The sequence below is a fragment of the Embiotoca jacksoni genome, unplaced genomic scaffold (assembly GCF_022577435.1).
Source record: "Embiotoca jacksoni isolate LCO1_2020_lvr unplaced genomic scaffold, fEmbJac1.0.p SCAF_132, whole genome shotgun sequence".
NCBI classification, from domain to species: domain Eukaryota; kingdom Metazoa; phylum Chordata; class Actinopteri; family Embiotocidae; genus Embiotoca; species Embiotoca jacksoni.
This window is the reverse complement of record NW_027185266.1, coordinates 167,951-184,998: the sequence shown is the minus strand read 5'-3', so window position 1 is coordinate 184,998 and position 17,048 is coordinate 167,951. Positions and strand designations below refer to the sequence as shown.

The 17,048-nt window shown below is 45.8% G+C and overlaps 2 protein-coding genes and 3 long non-coding RNA genes across 6 annotated transcripts in view; 1 reads left to right on the top strand and 4 right to left on the bottom strand.

Annotated features, from left to right (window-relative positions):
• Positions 1-64: 64 nt before the first annotated feature.
• gtf3c3 (general transcription factor IIIC, polypeptide 3) lies at positions 65-10,932 on the bottom strand. Its single transcript, XM_069147175.1, is given in 15 exon segments — positions 65-345; positions 472-572; positions 943-1,027; positions 1,058-1,136; positions 1,210-1,359; positions 1,646-1,761; positions 1,763-1,812; positions 1,932-2,123; positions 2,225-2,273; positions 2,275-2,349; positions 2,461-2,511; positions 2,513-2,563; positions 2,601-2,842; positions 10,456-10,537; positions 10,681-10,932. Coding segments are annotated over 15 exon segments (1,629 nt in total). The 5' UTR covers positions 10,774-10,932; the 3' UTR covers positions 65-132.
• On the top strand, positions 3,503-6,509 carry LOC138196815 (uncharacterized). 2 transcript variants are annotated; one of them, XR_011178155.1, is made up of 3 exons: positions 3,503-3,639; positions 5,549-5,671; positions 6,444-6,509. It is a non-coding gene; the product is annotated as an uncharacterized lncRNA (long non-coding RNA). The 2 variants fall into 2 exon arrangements; XR_011178154.1 differs by lacking the exon at positions 3,503-3,639 and adding an exon at positions 5,170-5,327.
• On the bottom strand, positions 6,418-7,558 carry LOC138196816 (uncharacterized). The gene is made up of 2 exons (XR_011178156.1): positions 6,760-7,558; positions 6,418-6,575 (listed from the first exon to the last, which is right to left on the bottom strand). It is a non-coding gene; the product is annotated as an uncharacterized lncRNA (long non-coding RNA).
• Positions 10,933-13,339: 2,407 nt separating the features above from the next.
• On the bottom strand, positions 13,340-14,315 carry LOC138196813 (uncharacterized). Its single transcript, XR_011178153.1, has 2 exons — positions 13,677-14,315; positions 13,340-13,484 (listed from the first exon to the last, which is right to left on the bottom strand). It is a non-coding gene; the product is annotated as an uncharacterized lncRNA (long non-coding RNA).
• Positions 14,316-14,795: 480 nt separating this feature from the next.
• The window catches only part of LOC138196809 (dystrophin-like), a 137,202-nt gene continuing 134,949 nt past the window's right edge, over positions 14,796-17,048 (bottom strand). The window contains 1 exon segment of the mRNA XM_069147172.1: positions 14,796-16,971. Within this exon segment, the coding sequence (XP_069003273.1) occupies positions 16,853-16,971 (119 nt within the window). The 3' untranslated portion in view covers positions 14,796-16,852.

Genomic DNA, 17,048 nt, shown 5'->3' with positions numbered 1-17,048 from the left:
GACACGGGGGGGGGGTGGAGGGGGAGAGTGGGGGGGGGGGGCGCGTTTTACATTGGAGCCAAATTGGAGATCCGCTTCGAATTGCCGCCTTGTACTTCGGAGCGCCTTTAAATGGATTTATTTTTTATTTATTTATTTTTGTTGCGGTCGGATCGAAAGATATTCGTCCGGACCTGCGTGCCGCAGCCACACCACGGCCAGGTTGTACTTCTCGGAGACGACGAGCGCCGACAGCAGCGGCAGCGCCGACATGTACCGGCCCTCCTCCAGGTACGCTTCGCCCACGTCCAGGTAGAGGTCGCCGATCTCCTCCGGACTCTGCTCCATCAGCGTGGACACCAAGGCCTGCAGGAACACGGGCAAAAAAGAAAAACAAACAAACAAACAAACAAAAAAAAAGGCCGACGAGTCATTCCTTAGTCCTTATTACGAGTTCTTAATACGGCTGTGATTGTTGTGGTTGGGGTTTACCTCCAGGGGCGGGTAGACGTGCAGGTGTACGAGGCAGACGATCAGCTTGGCCCGGAGGTCCACCGGGACGCTGTCCGGCACCTCGACGTCTTCGACGTCACCTGGAGAAAACGTCGCGGACAATCAATGGCGTTAAGGAGCTAGCGCCGACGCTACGTGGCGCTACATAGGAGTTCAGCCGGGGTGGTTGGAAAACGTCATTTTCCTTTTGGTTCCTTCACGGCCACTTTGGATCCCGCCGGCGCATTTTACTGGGGGAGGGGGGGGGGGGGGTGTTCCCCCTCGTCCGTTTGACCGAACGCGAGGTTGTTTATACGCCGAAATTGGAAATTGAATTTAGCCGTCTGGATTCGTTACGATCCAAAAATGCACAAAAAAAAACAAAAAAACGAATGAAAAACGAATCACGAGAAATCCTTTTCCGTTGTTCTCCAGAAGGGCGACGCGTCGGAAAGCGAAGAGGCCACTCACCGTTCTCCCGGGCGGCCATTTCCTCCACGGTCTTCGACTTGGGGCCTTCCTCGCTTTTCCGCTCCTCTTCCTCGGGCGCCGCCTTCTCCTTCTCCTCCGGCGTCGGCACGGCGACGTCCGACGCCGGCTCGGCTTGGACCAAAACGATCCCCGAAAAGCGGGACCAAGACCTGGGGAGAGGGGGGGCGACGACACTCGTTAACGCGGGGAATTTTTGGGGCGTTTTTTTTGTTTTGTTTTGGGTCCGGAGCGACGGCTGAGGGACGCACCTGCAGGGCCTTGTTGTACTGGCGGTTGGAGATGTAGAGCTCGGCGGCCATGTTGATGAAGTCGTCGCTGACCAGGGCCGGGTGGCGCGCCAGCGCTTCCTCGATGACGCTCAGAGCCGACGGCAGGTCGTTGCTCTCGTAGTAGCTCCTGAACGGGGGGGGGGGGCGAAGCAACGGTGAGAACGCGGGCCGATCAGAAAACACAAAAATAGTCCCACGGTAACGCGGCATCGGGGGTTGGAGAGGGGGGTGTTGTTCCGTTTGCGGTTACCCGGCATTAGGGAGGTTAAAAACTTGCGGTTGTTTTTTTGCCGTTTTAATTTTTTTAATTTCTTATTTATTTATTTATTTATTTTTTGGTAAAGCTGGTCACAAGTGGACGGAACGGGACCGCGTTTCACTTTCAAAACTCCGGCGACCGGGGGACGACCTACTTGGCCATGTCCTTGGACAGCTGCATGAAGTGCTCCCCGTCCTCCAGCGGCAGCAGCGACAGGATCTTGCGGTAGCCGTCCATGCACTGCTTGTGCTCGCCGAGGCGCATGTGGAGGGCTGGAGCGCTCCCACAGGTAGCGCACGTTGGTGGGGTCGTACTTGATGGCTGGAGGGGGGGAGGGAGGAAGGGGGGGGGGGAGGGGGGGAAGTATGAAGTACAACTTGAGGGGGGGGGGGAGGGGGGGTTAACTATTTCCACTACGAGGTATCTCAAGGGGAGCCGACCTTTGCCGTAGCAGATGATGGCCTGCCGGATGTTGTCCTGCTCCAGGGACATCTCGGCCAATCGGATCCACTCCTCGCAGTCGGAGGGGTTGAGGTGGGCGGCGATGAGGCCGAACTGCAGCGCCTTGTCCACGTCTTCGTCGTCCTCGTAGATCATGGCCAGCGTGGAGAAGGGCTCGTAGGCGAGAGGCGCTGCAGGAGGAGGAGGGGAAGGAGGAAGAGGAGGTGAGGCGATTGTTTATTTGTTGTCGTTGTTACGACGATGTCCCGAAGCGCGAGAACACGAGCGGTACCTTGTCGTATGATTTCCATGCACATCAAGATGGCGTCCTCCTTCTCTCCCCCTGGCGTAGCGGATGTTGGCTTCTCCCATGAGGCCCCTGAGAGCCCGAGGCAGCTTGCTGCCTTGACGACGCCCCTGAACGCACGCAGAGTGACACAAATAAATAAACAAACAAATACATAAATTTGATCCAAAAATAAATAAATAAATAAATAAAAAGCGAGGCGGACGTCGCTCCTCCCTCACCTTCATCATCTTCTTGTTTTCTCGGTTGAGCTCCATCTCCAGCGCGAACACGGTCGCCCACCGTCAGCGTCCTCCCCCCTCCGCCGCCGCCCTCCTCCTCCTCCTCCTCATCTTCCTCCTCCTCCTCCTCCCGCTGCTGCTTCCTCCTCCTCCTCCCGCCGCCCGCCTCGCCTCCTTCGCCCGGGCCTCTTCGCCTCCTCCTCCGCCTTTCCTCGCTCCTTCTCCTCCTCCTCCTCCGCGTTGTAATCCTTGTCCTCCTCGTCGTCGACGAAGCTCAAGGTGTCCTCCTCCTCTTCGTCCTCGGAGGACGAGGACGGCGGTTCGGCCGTTTCTCCCAGCATGGAGGCGAAGGCGAGCTGGACCCCGGGGCTGACCCCCTCCTCTGGAGACATGTCATTGATAGAAATTAATTTATTATTATTATTATTATCATTATTAAAACATATGAATGCACAAAGAGCTGCGGAAATAAATAGAAACGTTTTTTTTGTTTTTGTTTTTTCACAAATCAGCTGTCACAAAAGCCAAATTGAAAAAAACGGTTCGATGTTGAAAAGTTCAAAACTAAATAAAAATAAAAGTTGCAAAACCACAATTTACAGTGTTTTATTTTTGGCGGTTCACGATGCAAAAAAAACAAACAACAACAACGATGAAGTGGTTGTTGTTTTTGATATCCTAACTCGATATTTTTTTTTCCCCCCAGCAGGCATTTGAACGCCTCATAGCAGGTAAACATTATGTTTTAAATAAACATTACCCTTATGTTTTAAATAAACATTACCCTTATGTTTTAAATAAACATTACCCTTATGTTTTAAATAAACATTACCCTTAATTTAATTCAAGTGTCCCAGTTGAGTCGTGACGCTATAACCCGGAAGTAGCTAAAAATCAAGGAATGATTTGACACGTGTGCCTTTGAGTTGTTGTTGTTTTCCTCCGTATGACCCATCTGGACCTATCCGCCGTGACGAGCGGACGTTTTTTTTTTGTTCCCATTCAAAACCCGACTCCCCCCTTTGTCGTTGTTTAGAAATCAACAAACACCGACGCGTACCGGTTTTCGCCAGGGTTTGTGCCGAAGTGGAGGCCTGCGCGTCATCCGGCGCATCTTCGCGGAACCCCTCCGACTCCTGAGAGGACGGAAGGAGAACAACAAAAAGAGGAAAACGTCAGGTGAGCGGCAAAAGCGACGACGACGACAGCACGTGGTCGCGCGCGACTTCAATGCGTCCCGGTAAACCGGTGACGTATTTCTACCGTCGTCGCGGGTTCACCTTGGTTTTCCGCTCGTCCCTCCGCTTGTCGAACTCCTCGAAGGTGATCCTCCCCCTCCAGGTAGTCGATGAGCTCCGCGCTGAACCCGGACATGGTGGGGATCTCGCGCGCGGGGAAGCGTGACGCCGCGGTCCCGTCGCCGAGTGTGAAACGGCAACAAACCGAAACGAAGGCGCGAGAGGAGGGACCGTCTCGACCGCCGGAGACACCGTGTTGCCCTTTTGTTTTTCTGCAAATCGACAACGTGCGGCCGAGCGAGCACGCTGAACCGCAGCCGCGTGACGTCACTCGTACAAAATAAAGCCACGGAGTTGGGGCGCCATCTTGCGGTGAAAAAGGCACGTAGTAAAACTTGTAACATCCTGGTCAGTATTTACATACATAAATATATCTATATATAAAGTACTTACATATAAATAAAAACATATATATATATAAAAAGCATATATGTATGTAACTATAATGTATGTTATGTGTATATATTTATATGTATAATTTCGATATATATTTATATATGTATTTGTTCATATATATGTGTGCATAAGGATGTATATATATATATATATATATATATATATACATATAGATATATATATATATATATCAGCTAACTGCAGTTTAACATACATCCCGGCACTGTCCGTGGTGCTGGAACGGTCCGTCGAGAGCGGCGCTGCTTCAATATCAGCAGCTTGTAAAGAAAGACACTTTTATTGTGTCCATATAATATAATATAATAATATTGTGCGGTTGGTTTGTGTTGAATATATTAACGGACCGCAGGGGCAGTAAAAAAAAAAAAAAATCCACTGAGCTGCATTTTACAATTGGAGCATTTGTGGCCGGTTGTGTTGGTCGTTACCGTTTTGTTCCACGGGCAGCTGCTGTCAATGATCAACGGCCAGACGCTCAAGAGTTGCTAACCAAGAGACTCGTACTCATCGGGTGCGCACAAACACGACTCCTCTTTAGAAGGTGTTACGATGTGGTCCAAAATAAAATAAAAGTCATACTATACATAGCCTGTCGTCCGAAAGATGTAAAAAAAAGTCATCCTATAGTATAGTAGAAAATATGGATGAAAAAAAATAAATCTTGCTAGTCCTCGTACGTGGTCTGAAATATAAAAAAGTCATACTATAGTATGTCTAATCAATATATAGTATGTCTAATCAACAGTGGTATGTATGTCTGTGTATATATACACACACACGTGTATATGTCTATATATGTATTTATATATATGTATGTCTTTATATCAAGACATTACATGTATGTATATCTATATATGTGTGTGTTTGTCTATACATGTATATATTTGTGTATATGTATTCATATGTGTGTGTTTATAAGTATGTATATATATATATGTGTGTGTGTGTGTGTGTGTGTGTGTGTGTGTATGAAAGATCCAAGGAGGATGTAATGGAGATGGAGTAAAATGTGGCCGGTCAGGAGGTGTTGTGTTTCAGCACCACGGACAGCGCCGGGAGGATGTACGGCGAAACGGCGAGCTGCTGATTACGGAGGCGGCGACCGTTGTTGATTGGCTGTTTCAGCACCACGGACAGCACCAACGTGTGCGTGTATGTAGGTATTTGAACAATTCGACTGAAAGCGACATAAGATAATGGGCGCCGAATGAATGTTGGCGTTTCATTTTAGCGCCGTGGTTCGGCTTCCATCGTTCCTGTTTTTGTGTTTTTTTATCAATATCACACGATGATTTTACCGTTCGAACGTGTGGCTTGAATGTCAAATTCAATGTGGCCCGTTTGGTTTGTCGCGAATCTGCTTTATTTTCCAGGTAATGAAAAGGAGAGAGACAGAGAGGGAAGACGAGAGGCGGATGGAAGGAAACGGGTGTGGCTTCAACCGGTCACGTGATGATGATGATGATGATGATGCTCCTCCTCCTCCTCGGTTCATGGTGGGTTATGTTTTATTTCTTTATTGAAGGTATTTTGTCTAAAAGATTAAAAAAAAGAAAGAAAGAAAAGGTCAGACTCTGGTCTGTATATACAGGAAAGTACTCAGACCCCTTTAAATGTTTCACTCTTTGTGTTCCTTCCGTGTCGGTGACGAGTGTTGTCGGTGGGAACGAAGTCATCAAATGTAAATTTGCAGTTCGATGCATAAATAGTAAAAAAAAACAAAAAACAAGAAGTAGTGAATGTAAATCTCCTAAAGGTCTTTTTTTTAATTTTTCTTTTTTTTTTTTAAAGAGAACAACGAAGACTCGTTTCGTGAATTTGGGTTTAAAGTATCTCAACTAAATGTCTTGTTCTTGAAGTGACGTTAAAGTCACTAAACTGAAAATGTCCCAAACCCGTTTAAAGACTCGTTGGTTTTGTTCACGAGTTTAAAAATGTCCAAAATAGCGTTGTGTCAAGTTTAACGACGAAAAGGTAGAAAGTAGATGTAATGTGTAATGTGCAAGTTCAAAGTTTCAGTTTTAAAGCTTTAAAGTTTAAGAGTTCAAGTTTACGTTTTAGTTCAACTTTAAAACTTTAACTCCAAATTCCAGTTTTCGAGTTCAAGTTTTAAAATGTTTTAAGTTGTAAAGTTAAGGTGTTTCTTAAACAGACTTTTTTTTTTTTTTCACATTTCAACTTTTAAAGTTAAAACCCACAAAGTCAAAACAAGCGTTCAATAAGAACTCCGGCAACAAGTCACTTCTCAATTCAACTTTATTTCAACAGGACAACGTTACAATCAACTCGCATCACGATCGAGTCTCTTCACGTCACCGTCCAACGCTCGGATCGGTCTTTGGGACGAGGGGACGGCAGGCAGGAGGACACAGCAGGAGGACGGACACGGCAGGACACGTCCTGAAGGAAACAAGACACCGGTTAGTTCAACGGTAACATAACGCTTCAAAAGTTACTTCAAAGACTGACGCGTGGGGCTGCGGCCACGAGAGGGACGAACACAAATCAATCAATCAATCAATCAATCAATCAATCAATCAATAACAATGTTAAACGTAACGACACAAACGGTACGAAGTCAAACCTCGGACACACTGTGGCTCGCGGGGCTGCTCCTCCGGTGGTCCACGTGCTCAGCGACGGACGAAGGCTGCGGAGCTTTAAGCGAGACTCCGTGGGACCCGGCGCACTCACCGCTCACGAGCCCGCAGCTGTGCCGGCGTGACGCGCTCCACCTGCGCGGAGCACCTCCCGCCCACCCCAACGAACGCTCTCTGATTGGTCCGCAACAACAACAACAACACTCGTCTCTCATTTTACGGCCAGAGATTAAATTTAGTCGCCACTTTCAACCGTTTCATCTTTATTTGCCTATATATATATATATACATATATATATACATATATATATATATATATGTATATGTATATTTCCCCCTCTAGATCATCATCATCATCGTGACAGTTGCATGTACACCAATACCCACGTGGTTTCTGATGTGCGCCACCTCATAATCTTCCTCCAGACTACGGCAGCCGACAGAGCACATTTATGTCGCGAGCTTCAAACTGTCATGTCGTCGAAATAAAGACAAAAAAAAATGTCCCACCATTTGTGGACCTCTTCACCCTGGCGGCAGCAGCAGGAACAACAACTTTACATTTATACTACTGTCAATAACTATATCTACACACACATATCTTTATACAGATATCTGTCAAAACAAAAACATCAAGATAACTATCTATATAGATATATCTGTATAGATATATATAGGTATATAGATATATTTGTATAAAGACTCTCAGCTGCTGCATTGTAATCACATTGTAATGCATTGTCCATATATATGTAGGTATATATATATATGTATATATACATATGTATATATAAATCACTTCATAAATAAATCACCCCCACTCTCACGTGCCCCCCCCCCCTCCCCGACAGTGCCACCCACTGCCCATAGTGTCACGCCATCGTCACCCATTAACCGCGACTATTTATTGCATCATAATTGCTGAAGTAATAACAACAACAACAACCGTGATGAAGAACGACAACGTAGCAACGGGACAACATTGGAAAAAGCAAGTTGCCCTGTAAGCACCTCCCTCCCTCCACCCGTCTTCTTCACCTCCGGGTCCACCCGTCCACCCGTCCACACACGCGTGTCCTCAGCATGCACAAAGAGTCGGCGGGAGTCGGGTGGACATAACTGCGTGCTTTATTGATACACAGTAAAGCATTTTATAATACAGTAGTAAGGCATATATTTGGTGGAATCTGATATGTTGTGAAGTGTTGACGCGTTGACTTGGGAGAGAAAACAAAAACAAACAAATGCATTTTGGAGAATGAAACGCAAACGTTAGAAATCAAAGACAAAGCAAACAACCACGACAACAACAACAACAAAAATAACTTCAATCAAATTCAGTGTCTGGATCATCAACAACAACGACAAAAAAAACACACCCAAAAAAAAAAAAAACACCTCTCGGATCGCGCTGCAGAAATCGGATGCAAATAATAAAAACCTGCGTGTTTTTGTTTTTTTTTTCTTTTGTTTTGTTCTCCCAGTGGTGACTAACGTTAAATAAGGATGGACTTCGTTTTAGTCGCGCGTTGCCGATATCGGAAACGCCTCCGACGGCAGAAAAACAAACCAACCAAACAACAAACAAACAAACCGCGTTTTAAACCAAAGAGAAAAAAAAAACTACCAAAAAAACAACCCCCCCCCCGCATTAACGTGTTACCGACGTTTATTGTCCATTGGCCGTCGTCGTCGACAACGATAAACCGCCTCGGAGCTAGCGGCCTCGTCGACGCCGCCGCACTCGGTACGACGGTCGGTTCGGTGCGCCACGAGGTCCAAAAGCGGCGCCGGACGATTTGACCTTTTTCTTTTTCTTTCGGACTTTCAAGAAACTACCAACACGACGGCTGCAGCGTTCGCCGACCGCGTCGCGTTCGATCGCCCACTCTGGCCTCTCGTCGGTTTGTGATGTCACAAACTTTCCACTCGGCGTTACCCCCCCCCCCCTCCCCCACACACTTTCCACATTTTCTAATTACCGCCCCTCGTTTTAGGCTCCGAGCGTCCGTTCGGCTGGCGCGCTCCACCGAAGGCGCAAAACACAGCCGACGGAGGCGTAAGCGCGGTCGCCGCGGCGACGGACGAACGGGACGACGGACGGACGGACGGACGGAGGAGCGGACGAGCGACCGATGGAAACGCAACATGCAGGTTTTTCCCGCCCGAAAAATCAAATGAAAAAAAGCTGTAATGTCCAGATGGGAATTAGGCACCACACACACACACACACACACACACACACACACACACGCGGTCTCGCAGACGACGTACTGTAAAGATCCAGGATGCCTGCATTTCTGCATTTCTGCATTTCTGCATTTCCCTTTGACAGTTGCGCACGCTGTCGTGGACCGACGTCGTTCCTCCGTTTCCTCGTCGTAGAAAGCACCCGAATGATTACAATCGTTCTTCTCTCCGATACAAATGTCTGAAATGCTTCGAGCGGGTTTCCCTCGGCGACGGAAGAGACGGCGAACGTACGAGGCGCGATCCTTCAACCCCCCCCCCCTCCAAAAAAAAAGAAAAAAACACTCTGGCGGGAAGCGCTCCGAGTTACGCGTTTTTTTTTTTTTTTAGTTTTTTCCTGCGTCGCCTCCTCCAAGACATTCTTGCCATGTTCGAATCGTTTCAAATAATTTCACTTGAAAGTGCTGCCGACCCGTAACCCGGGCGACGCCACTCCGAACGGTTACTCCCCCCTCCTCCCGCACGTAAACACTACGTTTGTTGTATTATTTTAATCGCGCCTCGTACGCCCGACAGACACCGAACGCACTTATTTGTATCTCGTCTCCCCCCCCCCCCCCGAAAACCCCGACTCTCGTTTTATACAATTGCATAGAAGTTTAAAAACCAGCCTCTGTTAATAATAAAACCGAACTTCAGAACGTTTTAAGAAACTACTGAAATCTACAAGTTATAATGCTTGTCCATGCTCTGGAGACATGTCATTGATAGAAATTAATTTATTATTATTATTATTATCATTATTAAAACATATGAATGCACAAAGAGCTGCGGAAATAAATAGAAAAGTTTTTTTTGTTTTTGTTTTTCACAAATCAGCTGTCACAAAAGCCAAATTGAAAAAACGGTTCGATGTGAAAAGTTCAAAACTAAATAAAAATAAAAGTTGCAAAACCACAATTTACAGTGTTTTATTTTTGGCGGTCACGATGCAAAAAAACAAACAACAAAACGATGAAGTGGTTGTTGTTTTTGATATCCTAACTCGATATTTTTTTTTCCCCCAGCAGGCATTTGAACGCCTCATAGCAGGTAAACATTACCCTTATGTTTTAAATAAACATTACCCTTATGTTTTAAATAAACATTACCCTTATGTTTTAAATAAACATTACCCTTATGTTTTAAATAAACATTACCCTTATGTTTTAAATAAACATTACCCTTATGTTTTAAATAAACATTACCCTTATGTTTTAAATAAACATTACCCTTAATTTAATTCAAGTGTCCCAGTTGAGTCGTGACGCTATAACCCGGAAGTAGCTAAAAATCAAGGAATGATTGACACGTGTGCCTTTGAGTTGTTGTTGTTTTCCTCCGTATGACCCATCTGGACCTATCCGCCGTGACGAGCGGACGTTTTTTTTTGTTCCCATTCAAAACCCGACTCCCCCTTTGTTGTTGTTTAGAAATCAACAAACACCGACGCGTACCGGTTTTCGCCAGGGTTTGTGCCGAAGTGGAGGCCTGCGCGTCATCCGGCGCATCTTCGCGGAACCCCTCCGACTCCTGAGAGGACGGAAGGAGAACAACAAAAAGAGGAAAACGTCAGGTGAGCGGCAAAGCGACGACGACAACAGCACGTGGTCGCGCGCGACTTCAATGCGTCCCGGTAAACCGGTGACGTATTTCTACCGTCGTCGCGGGTTCACCTTGGTTTTCCGCTCGTCCCTCCGCTTGTCGAACTCCTCGAAGGTGATCCTCCCCTCCAGGTAGTCGATGAGCTCCGCGCTGAACCCGGACATGGTGGGATCTCGCGCGCGGGGAAGCGTGACGCCGCGGTCCCGTCGCCGAGTGTGAAACGGCAACAAACCGAAACGAAGGCGCGAGAGGAGGGACCGTCTCGACCGCCGGAGACACCGTGTTGTCCTTTTGTTTTTCTGCAAGTCGACAACGTGCGCCGAGCGAGCACGCTGAACCGCAGCCGCGTGACGTCACTCGTACAAAATAAAGCCACGGAGTTGGGGCGCCATCTTGCGGTGAAAAAGGCACGTAGTAAAACTTGTAACATCCTGGTCAGTATTTACATACATAAATATATCTATATATAAAGTACTTACATATAAATAAAAACATATATATATATAAAAAGCATATATGTATGTAACTATAATGTATGTTATGTGTATATATTTATATGTATAATTTCGATGTATATTTATATATGTATTTGTTCATATATATGTGTGCATAAGGATGTATATATAGATATATATATCTATATATACATATAGATATATATATATATATATCAGCTAACTGCAGTTTAACATACATCCCGGCACTGTCCGTGGTGCTGGAACGGTCCGTCGAGAGCGGCGCTGCTTCAATATCAGCAGCTTGTAAAGAAAGACACTTTTATTGTGTCCATATAATATAATATAATAATATTGTGCGGTTGGTTTGTGTTGAATATATTAACGGACCGCAGGGGCAGTAAAAAAAAAAAAAAATCCACTGAGCTGCATTTTACAATTGGAGCATTTGTGGCCGGTTGTGTTGGTCGTTACCGTTTTGTTCCACGGGCAGCTGCTGTCAATGATCAACGGCCAGACGCTCAAGAGTTGCTAACCAAGAGACTCGTACTCATCGGGTGCGCACAAACACGACTCCTCTTTAGAAGGTGTTACGATGTGGTCCAAAATAAAATAAAAGTCATACTATACATAGCCTGTCGTCCGAAAGATGTAAAAAAAAGTCATCCTATAGTATAGTAGAAAATATGGATGAAAAAAAATAAATCTTACTAGTCCTCGTACGTGGTCTGAAATATAAAAAAGTCATACTATAGTATGTCTAATCAATATATAGTATGTCTAATCAACAGTGGTATGTATGTCTGTGTATATATACACACACACGTGTATATGTCTATATATGTATTTATATATATGTATGTCTTTATATCAAGACATTACATGTATGTATATCTATATATGTGTGTGTTTGTCTATACATGTATATATTTGTGTATATGTATTCATATGTGTGTGTTTATAAGTATGTATATATATATGTGTGTGTGTGTGTGTGTGTGTGTGTATGAAAGATCCAAGGAGGATGTAATGGAGATGGAGTAAAATGTGGCCGGTCAGGAGGTGTTGTGTTTCAGCACCACGGACAGCGCCGGGAGGATGTACGGCGAAACGGCGAGCTGCTGATTACGGAGGCGGCGACCGTTGTTGATTGGCTGTTTCAGCACCACGGACAGCACCAACGTGTGCGTGTATGTAGGTATTTGAACAATTCGACTGAAAGCGACATAAGATAATGGGCGCCGAATGAATGTTGGCGTTTCATTTTAGCGCCGTGGTTCGGCTTCCATCGTTCCTTGTTTTTTTTTTTTTTTATCAATATCACACGATGATTTTACCGTTCGAACGTGTGGCTTGAATGTCAAATTCAATGTGGCCCGTTTGGTTTGTCGCGAATCTGCTTTATTTTCCAGGTAATGAAAAAGAGAGAGACAGAGAGGGAAGACGAGAGGCGGATGGAAGGAAACGGGTGTGGCTTCAACCGGTCACGTGATGATGATGATGATGCTCCTCCTCCTCCTCGGTTCATGGTGGGTTATGTTTTATTTCTTTATTGAAGGTATTTTGTCTAAAAGATTAAAAAAAAGAAAGAAAGAAAAGGTCAGACTCTGGTCTGTATATACAGGAAAGTACTCAGACCCCTTTAAATGTTTCACTCTTTGTGTTCCTTCCGTGTCGGTGACGAGTGTTGTCGGTGGGAACGAAGTCATCAAATGTAAATTTGCAGTTCGATGCATAAATAGTAAAAAAAAACAAAAAACAAGAAGTAGTGAATGTAAATCTCCTAAAGGTCTTTTTTAAAATTTTTCTTTTTTTTTTAAAGAGAACAACGAAGACTCGTTTCGTGAATTTGGGTTTAAAGTATCTCAACTAAATGTCTTGTTCTTGAAGTGACGTTAAAGTCACTAAACTGAAAATGTCCCAAAGCCGTTTAAAGACTCGTTGGTTTTGTTCACGAGTTTAAAAATGTCCAAAATAGCGTTGTGTCAAGTTTAACGACGAAAAGGTAGAAAGTAGATGTAATGTGTAATGTGCAAGTTCAAAGTTTCAGTTTTAAAGCTTTAAAGTTTAAGAGTTCAAGTTTACGTTTTAGTTCAACTTTAAACCTTTAACTCCAAATTCCAGTTTTCGAGTTCAAGTTTTAAAATGTTTTAAGTTGTAAAGTTAAGGTGTTTCTTAAACAGACTTTTTTTTTTTTTTTTCACATTTCAACTTTTAAAGTTAAAACCCACAAAGTCAAAACAAGCGTTCAATAAGAACTCCGGCAACAAGTCACTTCTCAATTCAACTTTATTTCAACAGGACAACGTTACAATCAACTCGCATCACGATCGAGTCTCTTCACGTCACCGTCCAACGCTCGGATCGGTCTTTGGGACGAGGGGACGGCAGGCAGGAGGACGGACACGGCAGGACACGTCCTGAAGGAAACAAGACACCGGTTAGTTCAACGGTAACATAACGCTTCAAAAGTTACTTCAAAGACTGACGCGTGGGGCTGCGGCCACGAGAGGGACGAACACAAATCAATCAATCAATCAATCAATCAATCAATCAATCAATCAATCAATCACAATGTTAAACGTAACGACACAAACGGTACGAAGTCAAACCTCGGACACACTGTGGCTCGCGGGGCTGCTCCTCCGGTGGTCCACGTGCTCAGCGACGGACGAAGGCTGCGGAGCTTTAAGCGAGACTCCGTGGGACCCGGCGCACTCACTGCTCACGAGCCCGCAGCTGTGCCGGCGTGACGCGCTCCACCTGCGCGGAGCACCTCCCGCCCACCCCAACGAACGCTCTCTGATTGGTCCGCAACAACAACAACAACAACAACACTCGTCTCTCATTTTACGGCCAGAGATTAAATTTAGTCGCCACTTTCAACCGTTTCATCTTTATTTGCCTATATGTATATATATATATATATATATGTATATGTATATGTATATTTCCCCCTCTAGATCATCATCATCATCGTGACAGTTGCATGTACACCAATACCCACGTGGTTTCTGATGTGCGCCACCTCATAATCTTCCTCCAGACTACGGCAGCCGACAGAGCACATTTATGTCGCGAGCTTCAAACTGTCATGTCGTCGAAATAAAGAAAAAAAAAAAGTGTCCCACCATTTGTGGACCTCTTCACCCTGGCGGCAGCAGCAGGAACAACAACTTTACATTTATACTACTGTCAATAACTATATCTACACACACATATCTTTATACAGATATCTGTCAAAACAAAAACATCAAGATAACTATCTATATAGATATATCTGTATAGATATATATAGGTATATAGATATATCTGTATAAAGACTCTCAGCTGCTGCATTGTAATCACATTGTAATGCATTGTCCATATATATGTAGGTATATATATATATGTATATATACATATGTATATATAAATCGCTTCATAAATAAATCACCCCCACTCTCACGTGCCCCCCCCCCCTCCCCGACAGTGCCACCCACTGCCCATAGTGTCACGCCATCGTCACCCATTAACCGCGACTATTTATTGCATCATAATTGCTGAAGTAATAACAACAACAACAACCGTGATGAAGAACGACAACGTAGCAACGGGACAACATTGGAAAAAGCAAGTTGCCCTGTAAGCACCTCCCTCCCTCCACCCGTCTTCTTCACCTCCGGGTCCACCCGTCCACCCGTCCACACACGCGTGTCCTCAGCATGCACAAAGAGTCGGCGGGAGTCGGGTGGACATAACTGCGTGCTTTATTGATACACAGTAAAGCATTTTATAATACAGTAGTAAGGCATATATTTGGTGGAATCTGATATGTTGTGAAGTGTTGACGCGTTGACTTGGGAGAGAAAACAAAAACAAACAAATGCATTTTGGAGAATGAAACGCAAACGTTAGAAATCAAAGACAAAGCAAACAACCACGACAACAACAACAACAAAAATAACTTCAATCAAATTCAGTGTCTGGATCATCAACAACGACGACAACAACAAAAAAAACACACCCAAAAAAAAAAAAAACACCTCTCGGATCGCGCTGCAGAAATCGGATGCAAATAATAAAAACCTGCGTGTTTTTGTTTTTTTTTCTTTTGTTTTGTTCTCCCAGTGGTGACTAACGTTAAATAAGGATGGACTTCGTTTTAGTCGCGCGTTGCCGATATCGGAAACGCCTCCGACGGCAGAAAAACAAACCAACCAAACAACAAACAAACAAACCGCGTTTTAAACCAAAGAGAAAAAAAAAACTACCAAAAAAACAACCCCCCCCCCCGCATTAACGTGTTACCGACGTTTATTGTCCATTGGCCGTCGTCGTCGACAACGATAAACCGCCTCGGAGCTAGCGGCCTCGTCGACGCCGCCGCACTCGGTACGACGGTCGGTTCGGTGCGCCACGAGGTCCAAAAGCGGCGCCGGACGATTTGACCTTTTTCTTTTTCTTTCGGACTTTCAAGAAACTACCAACACGACGGCTGCAGCGTTCGCCGACCGCGTCGCGTTCGATCGCCCACTCTGGCCTCTCGTCGGTTTGTGATGTCACAAACTTTCCACTCGGCGTTACCCCCCCCCCCCCTCCCCCACACACTTTCCACATTTTCTAATTACCGCCTCTCGTTTTAGGCTCCGAGCGTCCGTTCGGCTGGCGCGCTCCACCGAAGGCGCAAAACACAGCCGACGGAGGCGTAAGCGCGGTCGCCGCGGCGACGGACGAACGGGACGACGGACGGACGGACGGACGGAGGAGCGGACGAGCGACCGATGGAAACGCAACATGCAGGTTTTTCCCGCCTGAAAAATCAAATGAAAAAAAGCTGTAATGTCCAGATGGGAATTAGGCACCACACACACACACACACACACACACACACACACACACGCGGTCTCGCAGACGACGTACTGTAAAGATCCAGGATGCCTGCATTTCTGCATTTCTGCATTTCTGCATTTCCCTTTGACAGTTGCGCACTGCTGTCGTGGACCGACGTCGTTCCTCCGTTTCCTCGTCGTAGAAAGCACCCGAATGATTACAATCGTTCTTCTCTCCGATACAAATGTCTGAAATGCTTCGAGCGGGTTTCCCTCGGCGACGGAAGAGACGGCGAACGTACGAGGCGCGATCCTTCAACCCCCCCCCCCCTCCAAAAAAAAAGAAAAAAACACTCTGGCGGGAAGCGCTCCGAGTTACGCGGTTTTTTTTTTTTTAGTTTTTTCCTGCGTCGCCTCCTCCAAGACATTCTTGCCATGTTCGAATCGTTTCAAATAATTTCACTTGAAAGTGCTGCCGACCCGTAACCCGGGCGACGCCACTCCGAACGGTTACTCCCCCCTCCTCCCGCACGTAAACACTACGTTTGTTGTATTATTTTAATCGCGCCTCGTACGCCCGACAGACACCGAACGCACTTATTTGTATCTCGTCTCCCCCCCCCCCCCCCCCGAAAACCCAGACTCTCGTTTTATACAATTGCATAGAAGTTTAAAAACCAGCCTCTGTTAATAATAAAACCGAACTTCAGAACGTTTTAAGAAACTACTGAAATCTACAAGTTATAATGCTTGTGTGCCCCCCCCCGCCCTCCCACCCCCACCCCCTTGTTTTTTTTTTTTTTAATTGTTTTTTTTTTTTTTAACGCGTCGTTGCCGGAACCCCGCAATCCTTCACAAAAATAGACGTTATATATTCTCTTTGTAAACTGTTTCCAATCCAGTTGTTTCGACTAGAAAAAGCATGCGATAGGTCGGGGGAGTGGGGAGGGAGGGAGGGGTTATTAAAAGGCGGGACTTCAGAAGGGCAGGGCCTCGTGCTGATCGGCGCTCTGCTCGTCCGTCATCACGCTGACCAGCGACTCCATGGCGCGGCCCAGGTCGTCGGCCAGGTGGAACAAACCGCCGATGCCGGGACCTGGAAGGAGACACGGAGACATTCAACAACGCAACAAACAACCACCACCACCACAACAACAACAACAACGCAGATTA